The sequence below is a fragment of the Zootoca vivipara genome, chromosome 5 (genome assembly GCF_965207765.1).
Source record: "Zootoca vivipara chromosome 5, rZooViv2.hap1.1, whole genome shotgun sequence".
NCBI classification, from domain to species: domain Eukaryota; kingdom Metazoa; phylum Chordata; class Lepidosauria; order Squamata; family Lacertidae; genus Zootoca; species Zootoca vivipara.
This window is the reverse complement of record NC_142588.1, coordinates 58,911,802-58,930,406: the sequence shown is the minus strand read 5'-3', so window position 1 is coordinate 58,930,406 and position 18,605 is coordinate 58,911,802. Positions and strand designations below refer to the sequence as shown.

General features: G+C 39.8%; 1 protein-coding gene across 2 annotated transcripts in view; it reads right to left on the bottom strand.

Moving 5' to 3' along the window:
• STAG1 (STAG1 cohesin complex component) overlaps positions 1-18,605 on the bottom strand; it is a 112,385-nt gene continuing 93,780 nt past the window's right edge. For both annotated transcript variants that reach the window (XM_088669722.1, XM_035132395.3), the window contains 12 exons: positions 17,313-17,405; positions 15,995-16,169; positions 14,417-14,556; positions 11,772-11,873; positions 11,337-11,485; positions 10,080-10,208; positions 8,365-8,570; positions 6,250-6,421; positions 5,600-5,710; positions 3,561-3,675; positions 2,243-2,323; positions 1-2,156 (listed from right to left, as the gene is read on the bottom strand). In XM_088669722.1, the coding sequence (XP_088525848.1) occupies positions 2,133-2,156; positions 2,243-2,323; positions 3,561-3,675; positions 5,600-5,710; positions 6,250-6,421; positions 8,365-8,570; positions 10,080-10,208; positions 11,337-11,485; positions 11,772-11,873; positions 14,417-14,556; positions 15,995-16,169; positions 17,313-17,405 (1,497 nt within the window). In that variant the 3' untranslated portion in view covers positions 1-2,132. The remainder of the gene's footprint in view (positions 2,157-2,242; positions 2,324-3,560; positions 3,676-5,599; positions 5,711-6,249; positions 6,422-8,364; positions 8,571-10,079; positions 10,209-11,336; positions 11,486-11,771; positions 11,874-14,416; positions 14,557-15,994; positions 16,170-17,312; positions 17,406-18,605) is intronic.

Genomic DNA, 18,605 nt, shown 5'->3' with positions numbered 1-18,605 from the left:
TGATTTTGAGGAGTTTATTAAAGGAAAAGTGAAGCATCAGTTTTAAATTGTACAAAAGGAAAAAACCTCAAATTGTAAATGTACAATTTACAGAATTACTAGCAAAACCAATCAAGGAGACACATTTTTAAAAACCTATTGACCGCAAACTGAACTGGAAACCCATTGGAGGTAACTTACTTGTAAACAGCTTTTGTTTTACAGAATTCTATAAGGATCAATTAAAATTCAGGTTTTCCATATGAAGGGCTGTGGAGCACAAGGTTTGTCTCTGATGGATTTAAACCATCAACAGCTATGCCACTCTGCCCACTAAACTGAAGTGCTACTGCACCATTTGTGTCCACTGTTATGGGAGAACTTGTACTTTGTCCTGAAGCACCAACTCGTGACTTTAGCAACTTTTCAATTCCTAAACAACTGTCTTCCTTGAACTATTAGATGTTTTTGGCAACCATAATTTGAGTACTGTACAATTTTTAGGAGGGGAAATCCCAACTAAATGATTTGATCTACATGTTGTCTTTGTCTCCCAAAAGGCAAGTAAGCATTGGATGCACCTTGAAGTCATTAAAAGGACCTTTATGGGAGGTCAGAGTTATTTTGCAACTGCTATCAAAAACACCTCTGAAGCAGGTATATTAGACTGGGTCAATTTAGATCTGCTTTAAAGCACACTAACATTTAAACTCCAAAAAGAAGACTAGTTTGGCCTCATTTTTACAAATGCTCTTATTAACAGGAGCTGTGCTCACCTCCGAGGAACAAAATCAGTCCTTTATAACTACATTAGCAGCTACCTGGAAGAATCATAATATTGAAGCAGAGTGAAAGTCCAGATCATTGAAGACACTGAAAATATCTTAGAACAAATAATTAGCTGATTGTTTTTTGGATTGTTCTGCTTTTTAGAAAATCATTTAATAATTACTCTTAATAATGCACAGTTAACACTGAGAGCTGTATTCCATTGTAAGCTTAAGAACGTCACCATCTAAGCACAAGTTTCTATGCAGCACATACAGTAAATCTAACTGGCAAAATTAATTTACAAAAATAGCACAAAAGGGTATTTACGGCATGGAAAGTTAGACACTTCTCTATGGTACAGTTAAAATTGCTTTGAAAATGCAAGTGTGACTCCTGTCTCCCTCCTCCCACCACCCCGCCCAGTGATTTGCGTTCCTCAGGAAAGTTGCTGCTTTTGTACCTCAGATCTGACAGGGCATGAAATAGGTAGTAGAAACAGCAAATAGATTACTTTAGAACCACTGGTTTGTTTTTCTGAGAATATTTTATTTGCTGGTATAAGTTGCTAAAAATGCACAGAACAAGTACCAATAGAAAATGTGCTGTTTGTGTGTTCCCCTAGTGCTATATAAAATGAATGTTACACAGCATCTGTTGGAAAAGTGGCTTATGGACATCTCTTACTTTATGCCCTATTATAAATAAAAAATAAATCTTCTCAGAAGTATAAAATCTGGGGTTTTTTTCTTTTCAGAATCTGACTTTTTGGCAGAGATGCATACATCTGACTTCTAGCCTCTTTTGTAAGAGTGTTCCACTCAATGGTCAGAGAGGATCCAGAAGTGTACCATACTGCTAGTCACATCCAGTGCGTTTAACAATACTTCTCCAGCCAGGATGGCCTGCTGATAGCATCACTGCTGGTCAATGGCAGACAGGCATAAATTTAATAAAATGGCTAGCTTCTAAAACATAAAAAGGCAAATGTTAAAACATTTTGAAGTTGTACAGCAGAAAAATAAAGTTAAAAAGTTTTGTTTTCATTCAATGTTTTCTGAAAACGTGTAGAACAGTGTTTATTTTTAACTGTTTTAATTTAAAAGCTTCTCCCCATCCAGGAAAAAAACCTGTATTAGGACTGTCAAGGACAGGGAAACAAATGATTTGTAGGTCAGCCTTTCTGAGGTGACTGGCCAATATTCCTTGTTTCATTAAGAAGCTCCTCTTCTCTCTCATTACAAAAAGGAAATGACCTTAATAATTTGGTTAAAAATCAAACCAAATCACATCAAAAATGTGGTTTTCATATAAGCTATCACAGTATATAGGCCTTGAGCTCTAAAGAACAGAGTTCCACATTTGTATAGTGTCTTCGCCAGACTTCAGAACATCGGCATTCCAAATCCCTGGGAAAGATAATTGAGAACAAAAGTTAAGCACAGGAGAATCCTTTGCAGCTCCAAATGGCAAACAATACCTTGTGAAATCTTACCGAATCATCTTCAATGATAGCTGCAGAGTCAAAGAAATCTGGCCTCAATTCAGCTCGTTCTCGTCTGTTTCTTGAAGGGGGCTGGAAAAGAAATCTTTTGTCATTGTCAGAGGCAGCAGGAGACAGCAAGTGTTAGGAAGGACTTTTTGTCTATTCCTGGAGCTAATACAGTGGTGCCTCGCTAGACGAAATTAATTCGTTCCATGGGTCTTTTCTTATAGTGAAAAATTTGTCTAGCGAATCCCATAGGAATGCATTGAATTTTTTTTGCCCATAGGAACGCATTAATTGAATTTCAATGCATTCCTATGGGAAACCGCGATTCGCTAGACGAATTTTTCCTAAAATGCATTCGTCTAGCGAGGCAACCTCCGCTCGAAAAATCCGTTTGTTAAGCGGAAATTTCGTTAAGCAGGGCATTCGTTAAGCGAGGCACCACTGTAATGTGAATTGGAGCAATCTGAACAGTGAGTGGTGCAAATGGCAATTTTTGTTGCCATTTAAGGGGCAACACCTATCCAACAACAAGAGATCCCTGAATATGAAAGTGAGAGTTAGCTCAGGATAGGAGACTGGACGAGGGGGGAGGAGAGCCCATTGGTGTCACAAGACCAGTTTTGAGGTACAAGTTCCTGTATCCTGCACATCATCATCATCATCATTATTACAGCATTACATGTCACTTTATGTATCTTAATATTGCTGTTGCTACAGAGAGGGAAAATAAGGGACCATTGATCTTACTTGAAAGGTGTTTCTGGCACTTCTAAGTGAGATTACGTTCCTTCATCCTAATGCTTGAAAGCAGGAAATGTCACACCAAAGAAAGTTGCTTTGTATTTTTCTCTCTGCCCACCCCCCGCCCCTAGTATCAGTTTGCCTTTGGCCAAGTGAGAATCAACCTACTATTGGGGGGGGGGCAGAACCAAGCAATAAAATATGAAAAATGACAGAGCAAACCAATAAAGCACAAACACACACACACACACACACACACACACACACAGAGAGAGAGAGAGAGAGAGAGAGAGAGAGAGAGAGAGAGAGAGAGAGAGAGAGAGAGAACAGATTGTGAACCCCCAAGGCAAGTCTGGACATGCAAGCCCCCTGAACGATCTCATCTCAAAACCATGACAGCCAGCTCAGAGGAGGTATACTAGTGCTCCAATGAGAAAAGAGTAAAGTACTATCTTTATTTCCTATTACTCCTATGTGATTAGCAGCAGCAGCAAATTCTTGTACCTGAGTCACACTGGGTGGCTTTCAACAAAGTATAAAGGAACACACCAAAACATCAAATATTAAAATCTTTACTGACCAGATCAATGACCATGGTGTCTTCAAATTCTTCATTCATGTCCTCTAACTGGCCTCGTGAAGACATCATTACATCTTCAAAGATGGGCTCAGCATCATCCTCCATTAGGCCCCGCCTTGTTGGGAGAAAAAAATATGAATACGTTGGTAATGAGATCAAACATATAATTGTTGGTCTTACTGGGTAGATACTGACTAAAGCATAAGATACTGTTGGCATCTGTCTGTATCAAGAGACAATGGGGTGCGGCTCTGGGGCTGAAGTGAAACCACTGTGTTGGCAGAAATAAAGTGACCTCCCTGGGGCACAAGCCTAGGCAGTGTGTTAAGGAGCTCATCGGCTGCCCCAATGACAATACTACCTTCTCTGTCTCGCTGATGCTGTCCAAAGGAAAGCAGAGAAATACTTATGTTTGGCACTAGTTTGGCTACAGGAGTTGCCAGAAGGAGGATTATAAGGCACCATCCAGCTGTTTTGGGGACTCCACTCTGGATTTCTGTAGGGCTTACCCCTTAGCCTTGTCTTCTCCCAAGGATATCCCACAAGGCAGCAGAGATTTAGGATCAGTCTTCCTTCTCCTACATAGGCTACTTTCACATCTTGACAAGCCCCATCTGCCCCTCACTTCCCCCTATAGCATGTGCAGAAACTGCCTTCTTGACCACTGGATCCACTAATGGTCTTGTCCACTCAATCTGCTGGAGTCTATATTTACACACAGGGGAGTCCCTAACTCACCAAGGGTTTGAGACCCATAGGTTACCCTCACCTGGCTTAGCTGGCCAGTCAAAGCTGTTCCTGACAGCCTGACAGCTTCTAGGAGTCACAGGTGAGAGCTGAGAACAGGGTGGGGACCAAAGATGGACAAACTACCCCAGAAAGAGCACGTCCCCCATCAGATACCACCCCTCCCTTAAGCATAAGATAGGGAAGCTTGTTACTGCTCTTGCTCTTCCTCTCCACAAGGAACTAAATCAGTTCCCATTTACCACATTGTTATCCATGAACATATGGACCTATGTTTGATTTCCACAAGAAAGAACACCCACCCAACTTCTCAGAAATGTCTTTGCATCTATAGAAGCATGGTCTGCAAAATTATGAGACTCAATGGATGCATAAGTGCAAATGCCTCATCTCGATTTTTAAATAATAAAAAAGAAAACCTTTTTACCACCGAGATGCAGATATTTGCTAAAGCACTTGCTCAACACAATTGGCCACTGTGATTAAGCCTTTAGGTATGCTCTTGATGTTTTTAATGTACTTTAATTCTGTTCAGCAGAATACAGAAGCTTGGACACCATTTCAGCTCCATAATTTAGGTACTCCAGCACCAATCACATGCAGACATCCCAAGATAAGCCAACCTATGACATGAACTAGGGCCCGCAACAAGTCACATTAATGCAACTTTTAACCAGCAGAAGAGACTACCATCACTGTTACACAAGTACATAGTACAGTAGTAGTGCTCACCTGTGTTTACCAATCCAAATGTCAGTTACTATGCCTACTGTGGCAAGCCTTATTCCCCATCATAGCTTTGTTTGTGTGCGCTGTATATCTTTCTAGAGTTGCTGGAAGCCAAGTGGCTACTAATACAACTAACCAAATTTTGTTTACAAATCACTGAATTATTAGTGTAAAGGTAAAACTCGGAAAATTAGAATATCGTCGAAAAGTGCATTTATTTCAGTAACACAACTTAAAAGGTGAAACCAATATATGAGATAGATGCATGACATGCAAAGCAAGATATGTCAAGCCTTTATTTGTTGTAATTGTAATTATTTGTCGTTAGGAGGGTCAATTATAAATGGAATGTAATTAATGAAATGTAATAGCAATGTTTATTTTCTTTATTTTTGTATTATTGTAACTATTTATTTTATTACTGTGGAATTTGCAAAAGAAAGCATTTGTGAAAAATAAAAAAGTTGCATTACTGAAATAAATGCACTTTTCGACGATATTCTAATTTTCCGAGTTTCACCTGTATATCTAACTTATTTCAGCACTGGGATCTGAATACTTACACTGCATGCCTTACACCACTTCGTCCTTTCATGTAGTTCATGCCCGTCCTGTCCTTTCGACTTAAGTCTTCTAATTTCTGTTGGCCCAGCCAAGATATCTGCATCTGAGGACTGAAGAATATGGTCATTCAGTCAATGGATCGATGCCCGACATATTTTTATGTTACCTTCAACCAGTTACCATCTCTTAAACTAATCTACCTCACTAGGTTCTTGTGTGGGTAAAAAGGGCATGGTTCCACCCTTCCAGGTGCAGCACTCAAAGCACAATATTTTGTGCCTCAGAAAAATGCAATACTTTACCCTGGTTGTTTTTGCCATGCGGAATGTGATTGCATTGTCTATCACAAGTTTTTTTTTTTTTTTGGTCTGGAAATCTTTTGTTGTGTCTTTTAGAAGGAAGGGGCAGTTGTGCTGCCAGTCACAACTTGGTGATATTTTTAAACAAACAAACAACTTTAAAGAATACCTGGGAAGCTCTGCACTAAACTCCCCCTTGCCAAATTGCTTTGTTTCAGTTCAAAAACGCAAAGAATAGGAAGACTACATTTGTATTAGTTTTATGAAAGTTTTTAAATTAAGCTTTTCATTCCAGCAGCATTTTAAATAGGAATTTCTTTTTACAATGGAAGCATTTCATTGGTACATACTTGTGCAAAAAATCCTGCTCAGATCCAGGTTCTGACTCGTGTTCCTGAATTTGCTCCCCAATTTGCCGAGTGTTCTCTCTCAGCACCGTTGATGTGAGTTGTGGAGTCTGTAGAGCACCTGGAGTTTGGATGCTGTCATTTCTATTCAGCCAGGAGCCTTCAATATTCTCATCTAACAAAAGATAATAAACTATTACACATTATAGGGGTTTTTTTTTCATATGGTGTTGGCATCATGGTTCCTCCCACCTCTGCAGGTACATAAATCTCTTAGTTAATTTGAGACATGAGCCAAAGGGCTTGTCTCCTTTGACTGGTAGCGTGTTTATGTTTTTTGTTTCTTAAACTTACTATGCTGGATTCTAATTATGTTACTTTGTTCTTTGTTTATAACCTTTTCGTAATAAACTGGTTTTGAAAAGCTGCATAAACATTGCAAAATAACAAAATATTAATAACTGAGAAAACCCAATCTCCTACCCAACTGCTTGTGAAACCTTAAGCAAACTGCTCTGCATGATATATTTTTTTTGAATATTTCATACCAATCTGTTTCATATATAAATACAGCGGTACCTCGGGTTAAGTACTTAACTGGTTCCGAGGTGCCATTTGCACTCTGAAAGGTACTTAAACTGTGCGGCAATAGCGCGCATGTGCAAACCGCGCAAATCGCTTCTGCGCATGCCGCAGAACCAGGAAGTAAACACTTCCGGGGCCACGGAGTATTTAAACTGAAAGTACTCAAACTGAAGCGTACTTAACCCGATGTATGGCTGTATAGCATCTGGTGATCTTGGCAAGTGAATTTTGTGTCATTCCCCCAAATCCACTAATTGCCTGACTTCTTGATATAAGCAGTATATTGACCTTTTAGGATTACTCTTAAAAATCTGCAAAGCTTTCTACATTCTCACTGATTTTACTTCCTCCTCCTCTTGCATGTGGAAACAAACCCATCTGATATACCTTCAGTAGAAGCATGTGTACACACATTTAATCAATTACCTCTATTGCTACACTAAGACAAGGTCCCTACAAGATTTGATCTATTCAGTTTTTCAAAAATCTCAAGCTGAGATATTTGGGGAACAGGATAAACTTGCAAGAAGTCTCGCCCAGCCTAATCTCAGTCTAAACAGATGATTTCCCCATCCTAGGAATTTTACCTAAGAGAAAACAAAATTTATATGCCACAATGTTTGCTTTTATAGTTTTGAGGCCTGCCAATTTGCTCTCTATATCAATAAAACTTTCAAGTACAAAAAGATCGGACAAAAGACTGCAAATATCTGAAAGACCACCTTAATCCTGGCAAAATTTCTTGGGTGTTAAGATCAGCAGAAGGGTTCTCTCAGTAGTTCTGCTACCTGCACAAGTGCGGTGAAATAGTGGCCCAGAACAGGGCTTTCTCTGTGGCATAGCTGCCAAATTATCCCTTTTTTTAAGGGATTTTCCCTTATGCTGAATAGGCTTCCTCGCGAGAAAAGGGAAAACTTGGCAGCTATGCTCTGTGGCAACCCCTAAATTGTGGAACTTCCCACAAACTCCCTACAGAGTTCTGACTTACGTTGAAGATACGTCTATGTCCTGGCTTTTGAATTACTGGTTTTGTAGGATCCATCTCTTTGATGTAATCTATTTTATTCTCTTTTTGTTTAGAACTGTATTGCTTGTTTTTATAATTGGGTATGTTGTTCTATGGTGAAGAGTGGGTAATAAATTTTATAAACAAAGATCTGTATACTAGAAGCTACCTATGGACAATATGAAGTAGCCTTATGAAAGTACTTTACTCATACAATGTAAAAATGTGACTTATAATGAAATTCAAAGCCACTAGAATCTTCATGAAAGCTGTGACTAACTTTTGTGAAAAGGCCTGAAAATGTTTGTATCTTCTTCTTTTTTTGCTTTTTCTATTTCTGCCTAAATAATGGGTTGTTTAAATTTTGACCCTTAACTCCCTTGCTGTCAAATGATGTTCCAATAAGAGATGCCACTCTCATATCACGAGATCTATTTCAACAGCATGAAGTCAAAGAAAGTTTCACTTTTTTGTCAGGTGCAATTCTGGCCCACAAAGTAACAGGCATTCTTCAAACCCATACCTACCCTCAACTCTTTTCTTGTGAAGTGGAGGTCGGCCTTTCTTATTTCTCACTGAAGAGGCTTTGCTGCTACTGCCTCCACTATTTACAGACATCCTATCATCTTCTCCACCTGTAACTAGTGAATTTCTGTAGGAAATCAGTGGAAGCCATACATCTTCCCTCCTCTCCATCATCTGTTCTGTTAGGAACTTCTCCAGGTAAGTGTGACTGGTGGCAGGAGGAGAAGACAGCAAGAGGATAAATAAACAAAATATGAATAAAATAGCTTTTGTAATCACAGTATCACGTCTGCCTTAATTAGCCATCAGATGTTCTGCATTATACAGTACCAGGGTCATCTACATTCAGAGGGAAATTTACCCTGACTGTTTGTAGGGGGGTAAAGGTTTTCTGCCAATAGCTAAAAACTGATGCATTTGGGGGGTGGGGTTATGTGGGGTGGACACATATAGGGATTCCCATGTGCACATGTAACGTATTAACAAAACTGCACACACAAAAACAATATGAAATAGCTACTTGGTTTCATTTTTCCCCCATCCACAAGAGCAGCAGGAATTTTCTGGTTGTTGCAGCTTGCAATATTTATATGCAGATTTAGAATGTGCAAACTCGGGCTGTGCAAGGTTATACAAGAGAATAATATTTATTTACTTAAAGATCAGTATATCCCCGTCAACTGCCCAGTGTCTTCTTCCAACCAAAGCTGCTATATAGGGATTAGATTTATTCCCAATACAGTCGTACCTTGGTTCGCAAACGCCTTGCGAGTCTAATGTTTTGGCTCCCAAATGCCGCAAACCCAGAAGTGAGTGTTTCGGTTTGCAGGAGCTTCCTGCAGCCAATCAGAAGCCGCACCTTGGTTTCTGAACATTTTGGAAGTCGAACGGACTTTCGGAATGGATTCCGTTTGACTTCCGAGGTACCACTGTATTGTTTTTGTGAAGCCAAACTACCTTTTAATATTATTATTATTTACACTGTGTTCACAAATGTAAATAATTATTATTTACACTGTGTTCACAAATGTACCAAGCATATATACAAGGACTAAAAATCTGCAAAACCTATGTGAAAATAATTTATCATCTAAAAATTAATACAAAATAAAGGGAGAAGCAGCGGTTTTTAAAGCATTATGCATAGTCAGAATACAATTTCAGCATCCTCAGGCTAGCACACAAACAAACTAAGGGACTTGAGCCTGAAAACCTAGCTTGTAGAAGCAGTCCAACTCATGAGATCTTGCCAGTTCTTGCTCCCCCAACCCTCACAAAGAGGACAGGCGATCAGGAGGATAAGGCTCCTCTTCTAGAGTCAAGGTACATTATTTCTTTATTACCTGCCTACATTGCTTCAGAGTACGAGACAGGATGCTATGGGAACATGGTTTTAATAGATAATCCATAGTTCCCTGAATCCAAACAGTTTGAACCCTTGTGGATTCCAAAGCCAGTTACAGAAATTGCCATTACATGTAATTTCAAACAGCAGATAATTCTTAGCTTCCTGTATACAGATCACTAACATTTCTCTTTAGCTAGGCATCCAATTATTAATCTATGGCCTTTTAAAAGCGGTGGTGGGGGCATTATGATTTTTCTGTGATCATGTTTTTAATGTTGTACACTGCCCTGGAATCTTCAGATTAAGGGTGGTATATAAACTGAATAAACAACAACAAAATAAACATACAATCAGCAAAAGAGTACTTACACTGTCTTTTTGTCCTGCCGCAGGAGTTTAGAAGAAAATTCACTAAGCACTTCCAAGAAAGCAAGGTTAGGAGGAGGATATTCTTGGCCTTTCTGATTCTGATACTTAAAAGCAAATTCTATGCCATCTCTGTAATAAGATTCAAAGGACATAAATGATTTATTTGCAACACTATACTGAAGAGTCGGACACGACTAAACGACTAAACAACAACAACAACAACTGCCCAATAACTATACAACTGCCCATACTCTCTGTGCAGTGAACAGTTCAACATAAAAGCCATATTTCAAAAAACAAAACAAAACAAGGAAGTGGAAATAGCCACAATAAATAATTGAACCACCACCAGCAAACTTTTTTAAAAAGCACTAAAGGAGCTTAATAATTTTAAAAGCCTGGGACTAAAAGAAGCATAATGAGGGTGTCGAGCGAGCCTCTCTACAAGGGACATTCCACAACCAGGGCACCACCCCTGAAAAAGCCCTCCCTGAAGTAACCCCTCCCCCCATCAAACTTCATTCTACAGGGGAATGTGGAAAAGGGGTTCTAAAGATGACTTTAGGGTCTGGTATACATAGGAGGAGGCAATCCTTCAAGTACCCTGTGTCACAAAAGCATTTAGGATTTAAAAGGTAATGCCTAAACTTTGAATAGGACGGGGAAACATACTGGCAGCTAGTGCATATGAAAAATGAGGGACGTAACATAGGCATATCAGTCAGTTCCTATTTATAAATCTTGCCTGGTTTTGGACCAGCTGAAGTTTCTAGACTCTTTTCAAAGACATCCCCATATATAATGCACTGCTGCAATCTAAGGAGGACACCAGGGCATGAATAATTGTTATTTGGACATTTATCTGTCCAAGTAATGCCACAGTTGATCTCTTAGTCAAAGCTGATAAAAGGAATTCCGAGCCACTGAGACAGTTTCTGTCACTTTATGCACCAGAAGTCAAATGTTCCAGTTTACCACCCAATCTGAAAGTCTAGAGAGGGAGATGGAATTGCTATACATCCCACTTCCTTGATGAGGTAGACTAGCTCTTCAGTCAAGGATTTTAAAATATTAACCTAATACAAACATAAATTTATCTCCAACACCAGAATATTTCTCATAAGCATATACTGTATGCTGAATTCATAAATAGAAAGAACAGCAAATTGCCATTATTATTTGACAAACTGACATGATTCCACACTAAAAATCTCTCACACAGGTTAAGTGCCTTTTAATGTATCCTTTGCCACTCACTTGTGTAACGTGGCTACAGCCTCTCTCGTCTTGATCTGGTCCAGGCCAAAAGTAAGAGCAAACCTTCGGGCCAACTCCTTAATACCACTGACATGGGCTGATGTCCTGTCCAAGTTAGGACCTTGCTCTTGAACAAGCTCGTTAAACAGCTAAAGAAAGAATTGAATGGTTAAAATTTTAAACACAAGTGTTTCAAATGGAAGTCTGCAGTATATACATGGGTGTCAGCTGCCATGTAAAAAATATTTATGGTTAAATGAATTTGTTTCAACACTGGGAATGAATGACAACAAATCTATTAATTACGTCTAACACAGCAGTAAAAAGAAATGGTCAACAGCAAGAAATGTAGCAGTTTTCTTTGGGGGGGGGGAGCTTCCACTTTAATCCAGAACTGTTTCACAAGTTACAATTCTTGATGCCTAAGATTCTTACCTGCTGCAAACTGAGAATGAGGGTTTTTGCACACTGAATTTTATCAATTTGCCTTGTTTTACTCAATGTCTCCTTAATGATATCCCCATAGTCATTGTAGTACTAAAAGAAAGAGAGAGAAAACACTCTTTTAGTTGTAACATGTAACATTTAGTCTTGACTATCTTCAATTTTATGTACTCTTTTTCTATACAGTGGTACCTCTGGTTACGAACTGAATTCGTTCCGGAGGTCCATTCCTAAACTGAAACTATTCTTATCCTGAGGTGTGCTTTCGCTAACGGGGTCTCCCACTGCGCGCGCTCCTCCAGTACACAATTTCTTTTCGTATCCTGGGGCAAAGTTCACAACCAGGAGCAGCTACTCCTGGGTTAGCAGAGTTCGTAACCCGAAGTGTTCATAACCCGAAGTGTTCATAACCAGAGGTACCACTGTATTCTGTTCCCCTTCAGTTGACAATGCTTTAGAGCACGGGTGTCAAACACAAGGCCCGGGGGCCAAATCCGGCCCGCCAGACCTTGTCATGTGGCCCGCCGAGCGCCCCAGCCAGTGGGACCCAGCAGCAGGACCTTGCTGCTGAAGCGCTGCGCCGACAAAGCGCCGACAAACAGCTGGGGCCAGGGGGGGTAGAAAGGCGGCCGGAGCAGCGCTGTGTGGAGCGCCCCGAGCCACAGCAGCAGGAGAAGGAGGAGGCAGCTTGCCGGGTCAGCGCCCGGCAACGCCGCACGGAGAGTCCCGAGCCTCTGCAACGCAGCAGTGCTCTGTAGCACTTTGAATCCTCCTCCTCCTGCCATGGCTCGGCGCCTGGAAACGGCTGCTGCTGCTGCTGCTGCTGCTGAAGCTGAAGCACAGACAAAGCACCCAGCAGCGCCGTGTGGAGGAGGAGGAGGATTCAAAGTGCTACAGAGCACTGCTGCGTCCCAGAGGCTCGGGACTCTCCGCACAGCGCTGCCGGGCACCGACCAGGGTAGCCTCCTCCTCCTCCTCTTGCCTCACCTCCTCCTCCTCCTGCCGCGGCTCAGCCTCATGAACGTGAGCTCAGCAGCGGCTCAGCCTCACGAACGTGCAACCCTGAGGCTTTACGCACTTCTCCTAAAACGGACACCCGCTGCCTCACGCTGCACGGGAAATGTTTTTTGCCCCTGGGTCCCTTCGCGCTCTTTTCTGGTGCTGAATCAAGGCAGAGACCCCCCCTTCCCTTTCTTTTTTCCTCTCTCTCGTTCTTATTCTTTCTTTCCCTCTCCTTCCTTCCTTCTTTATCTCTGTCTTCTCTCCCTCTTTCTTTTTCTTTCCTTCTTTATTCCTTCTTTCCTACTCTTCTTTCTCTCACCTCTTTCCTTCCTCTCTCCCTCCTGCTCCCTCTTTTCTTTCTTTCTTCCTTCCTTACTTCCTTCCTTCCATCCTTCCCATCTTTCTTCCTCTCCCTCATTCTTATTCTTTCTTTCCCTCTACTTCCTTCCTTCTTTCTCCCTTTCCGTCTTCTCTCCCTCTTTCTTTTTCTTTCCTTCTTTATTCCCTTCCTTATTTCCTACTCTTCTTTCTCTCCCCTCTTTCCTTCCTTCCTCTCTCCCTCCCACTCCCTCTTTTCTTCCTTCCTTCCTTCCTCCCTCCCCTCCCCTCCCTCTCCCTCTCCTCAGAAACATAGGATGCTGCTTCATACTTCTGGCCCTTAAACCCTGGAACCAGGAGAGCAGCTCCAGTGAGTCAACCTCAGCCAGTCCCTTTGGTGAAGGGTGGTGGCTCACTGGCAGAACATCTGTCCTGCATGCAGAAGGACCCCAGCATCTCCAGGTACTAGTAGCTCTGCAAAGGTCCTGCATGAAACCCTAGCGAGCCTCCACCACCCGGTGCAGTTACCAAAAATCATTTTTTCAATAAATTGTACAATAATTGTACATTTAAATATCTACTTGCCATTATTCTGACTATGTTTCTGCTTTCAGAGCTAGTTATTACTTACATTATTACAAAAAACAGTAATAATTGAATGCAGTGACAATAATTTATGATAATAAAGAGTGGACACATAGTCCTACAGATACAACTGGCCCTTTGAGGGTGACCAAACTGCTGATGCGGCCCCCGATGAATTTGAGTTAGACACCCCTGCTTTAGAGTGAAGTTAAGGATTTGTGATGAGCTGCAGTGGGGGGGGGGGAGGAGAGGACGGGGAAGCCCTAACATGTGTCATTGGGTGTCAATCAGAGGGCTGAATTCACACTCTTTGCTTCTTCAATGGAAGAAGCTTTCATACATAGAATAAGAACTCTGCTCATGGAAGGACTGTTTCATGAGTGGCACTCTATTTCTATGAATGGAAGCTTCCTATAGATAGGGTTAGCCATTGTTTCGGCCAAAGAGCTAGCAATCACTCCCATATGCCAATATATTTCAGCCATATTATTACTAAAAATCTTGCAGGATTCATTGAACCATAAAATTATAGTTGGAAGGGACCCCAAGGGTCATCTAGTCCAACCCCCCTGTGATGCAGGATTCAAGGATAATTAAGACTAGACAAAGTACTAACACTGTCCAATAAGAGAATCATTCAAAACAAGGCAAAACCACATGCTGGAAGTTAATGCCATTCGCAGCACAAATCTGTTATTATTATGAGAAATGAAACAAATATGGAACTATACCTTCATATAATGTTTGAAGATATCAGCTGCTGCATGCATGTCTACAATATCATAAATTATAAGTTTGCTAAAGGCAGCCAAAAGGTTTCTTCTCTTGTGTAAAGCTTCAATTTTATTAGCTTCATCCTCTTCATCTCCCTCTAGACATTAAAGCAGTAAAATATTTGTTACCTTTGAAACTGACATTGAACTCTACTTCACAAATTCAACTGGCACTCAATACAATTCACTAAAATATGACTGGATGGTTTAAGTGGGATAACAGTCAGACAGCAATTTGGTGAATACTCAAAATGAATTATGAGTATTGGTAGGAGTTTGAACTCTGGAAGCTGATTTCTCATTGTAACCAAGCCACAAATTTGACATTTTGAGTAGTCTAGTAGTTGCATTTGCACATCATAATAAAGCATGGTTTAGTGAAATGTGCATGAGAAACAGCAGGCTTTAGCCCACACACTCCCTCTACCCTGTGGCTGGGAGGAGGTCTTCAGGAGCTTTTACTTTCAGTTTAAGATAACTGTAGTTTGTCATGCTGTCTGATGCAACGAATTGTGGTTAATGTTAACCATGGGCAGTTTCAGACAGGACAACTTCAAACCCTACTTACTGGAGCTGTCTTGTTTGAACTAGCTATGGTTAGTATGAACACAATTCCAGATCTGGATAATACAATGAACTGTTGTTAAATGAAACTGAAAATAAATGCTTTCAAGTCTTCCTCATCAGTGCACGGGAAGTGGTGATGGGAAAGCATGTGAGCCCAAAGCTTCCTATAGTTTATGCACATCATGATAAACCATAGATTATTATTACATGTGAAGGTGGCAAGAATATCAAGCTTTTTTTTAAGGAAGGATAGCTAACTGAATTTCTATGAAAAATTATTACATCTCAAATTGTTTTCTTTTACTAATCATAATTTTATTTGTTTGCCACCTTTCCAGAGTTAAAACTATGATCAAGGCAGCTTACAACATAAAATATTTATATAAACACAAATAAAAGCAGTCATAAACAATAAATAAAAAATACATAAAAAGTACACAACCAAATTGAACAATTTCCACATAAATCATAAGCTCTAAAAATAAAGATACCCTTCCTAAGCAATACTCCGACTGCATGCACCAAAACACTATCAATGCAATATAATCACTTCTGATATTACTTGTAAGACACTGGTGTGCAATGAGTGGTATCATATACAACAGTGATGGTGGACCTGTGGCCTTCCAAATGATGCTGAACTACAACTCCCGTCATCCCTGATTACTGGTCATACTGCTTAGGTCTATTGGGAGTTGGAATAATCTGGAAAGCCACAGGTTCTCAATCTCTAATTTACAAATTTATGGTATGCTCATCCTCTCTGTGAAGCAGATGAATTACTAATGATACCACATTTCACACTCCCATAGAGTAACCTAGGAATGGGGTTTAGAGGACAAAAACACTGATAAGGAAAGATAAATATGGGGAAATTATAGCCCATAAATGAAATAAACATGATAAATGGGTAAGGTGTGTTGTTTTTAAAGCTATGTGCAAGTGTAAATCAAGATAACAAACATTTACCCATGCTCTGGTTCTCATCATCCTGGTCAATGAAGACATGGTCCATTACAAAGCTAAGGAGTTCAGACTGGAGTCCTGAATCTGGATTAAACACCAAAGGTTGAAGACCCTCCCTGCCTCCACTCATCAGCTGGTGGCTAAAAATCATCAAGAGATCACAGAGCAGCATGAAAGCCTGGAACACAAAATAACTGCAGTCAATCACTCTGTAGACATAAAAAAAGGCTCAGATTCCAAAAAGAACAATCTGAAGCATGAAATTTCAACACAAATATTTGGTGGATCACACAATTCAGCTGTTGCAGAGGGGAACTGCCAATATAGGGCAATATTGAACTAAGGAAAGCTGCTTTAGATGAAGCAGCAAGTTATTACTGACCTCTCTAAGTTATTCTTCAGCAATAACTGGGATGTACATGTTGAAAAGGATCAAAGCTGCATGAGTAATAAATCCTTGCCATTACTTTCCAGACAGCTGAAGAAAAGGTGTGTAATAGCTACTATAAATAGAGGTGTGTGTGTGTGTGTGTGTGTGTGTGTGTGTGTGTGTGTGTGTCTATGTATCTTTATATCTATATCGAGAAAGAGATTCCTATTCCATCCCAATGCCTATGCACCATTCAGGAGCAGCTTAAAGTAAGATCATAGATTTCATGAACCAAACCAATCAAGATGTGAATGGCATAATTTACCTTCCCCGCCTCCACAAATTAACATATGTGTGTCTGGTGTTGTCACATTTCCACGAATTATTCTAGATTGGACACTTAGTTGTTTTTTAAAAGTACAGTATGCACTCTTGAATTCAATGAGTGATTTTGACATTACATTAAACTTGAGTGCTTTGGGGAGTAAAAGGAAGGAAGCGGCAAGGGAATGAATTGTCCACTGAATTCTGAAATGACACCTAGTTCTCGAGGTTACTTGCAAGTAATTTTAATTAATTCCTTCTGTACATTTAAAGTTCTGAAGAAAATAAAGGAAATCTAATTTTTGTGCTGCATGACATGATAAACACAAGCTCTTTGCAATGAAGACATGTAATTTTCATCCAGAATCTAGTCACACAAAATGAAAGCATCTTTGACTCTGTGGCTAATTATATTCATCCTCTGTGAAAGTTCTCCACAACAAACAAAAATGACTTTGGTCAGCAAAAAACAAAACACTTTTTGCAAAATTTAAAATGTCTGTGACTTTATTATTCATGTTAATCAAGGAGTGTGTGTGTGTGTGTTGTTTTAACATGGTGTAAAACACAGCTTTAAAATATTTACTTAAGTCTGACATGTTGAAAATTTGTTGAAATTTCTTTTACCTCTTCTTTGACTGGAGTGTTTACATTTGATAGACACTGTTGGCAAACAGCCAGAAATGATTTCACTGTTTTCCTCAACACCAACAAATCTTCCTGGAGCAAATATTAAACAGGAATTAATTGTTTACATATTAATCAAAGTTTGTCTAGTCAAGACCAAAATAAAAAAGGATTATAGTAGGATTACTGAACAAAGCTCCAGTCCATCAAGACAGCTACTGAAACAGACAAAAAAACAAAAGAAAACTAGACATAAAGACAAAAGGAAAATAAACCAAATCGCACTATTTATAAATAAAGTAATTTTTGGCCTAGATAAGGCCTGCAAGGTGGTTCAGAATCACTTTTTAAAATTCATATTATAACACGACAGTAAGTTACAGAGACCTGTTAAAACCAACACCCAAGTAAACAGGCATACAGTATGAGGGGACAGAAAAATATAATTTGTATAATCTAACAATACAATATTTGGGAGTTTTGTGTGTGTTTCTTTAAAGTGAAAAAGTTGTGGAATATTGCCAGTTTCAGCAGATGGGGCTACTCAATCCGCTCCCCTTCCCAAGCTGCTTTGCTCCCCATGAGGTAAAAAACCAAAATAGAAACACTACACGCACACAATATGAGAATCCTGAATCTTTTCCTCTGCATTTATTCTGGCCTTAACTCTACAAAAATAGGAAGCTTTACTATCCATGAAGCCCATCATAATCACATACATTCTCAAAATTAGCAAGTTAAGACATCAGGGAGCAATGAGGTACAACACAGAGAATGGATGTTACTTTTGCTAAAGACTAGAAAGCTCACTGAACAGATATGACTAATACCTTGATTGGAAAGTTCATACCTTTACATATGCACTCAAACAAAAATAACAGAAAGATCCTCTGCTTCAAGGGTGCTTCATCAATAAAAACAATAGAATAATATACAATTCTAAAACACAGCCAGCAAGTTAAAAGTGAAAGGGTCAGAATATAAGAGCTGCAACAGGCTCTTTAAAAACCACTAAAAAGCACGGCAGAACAGGACAGGCATCACTTAGTGTCCAAAAGATAACAGGTGGTACAAATGCAGAGGGTAGTTATAGTGAGTCTGTGACAAAGCTGCAAGGCCTTCATATATGAATCTGAGATTATGAATGATGTATAAATCAAATTGACAAGGGTTTACAATGTCTTCTGAAGCACATTCAAGAAGTTAAATCTTGTTCTTCTGTTCCAGCTAAGACAGCAAACTACGGTAGCACATGTAAACTTTGCTTCAGCCTGGGATACATTTTCTATCAGT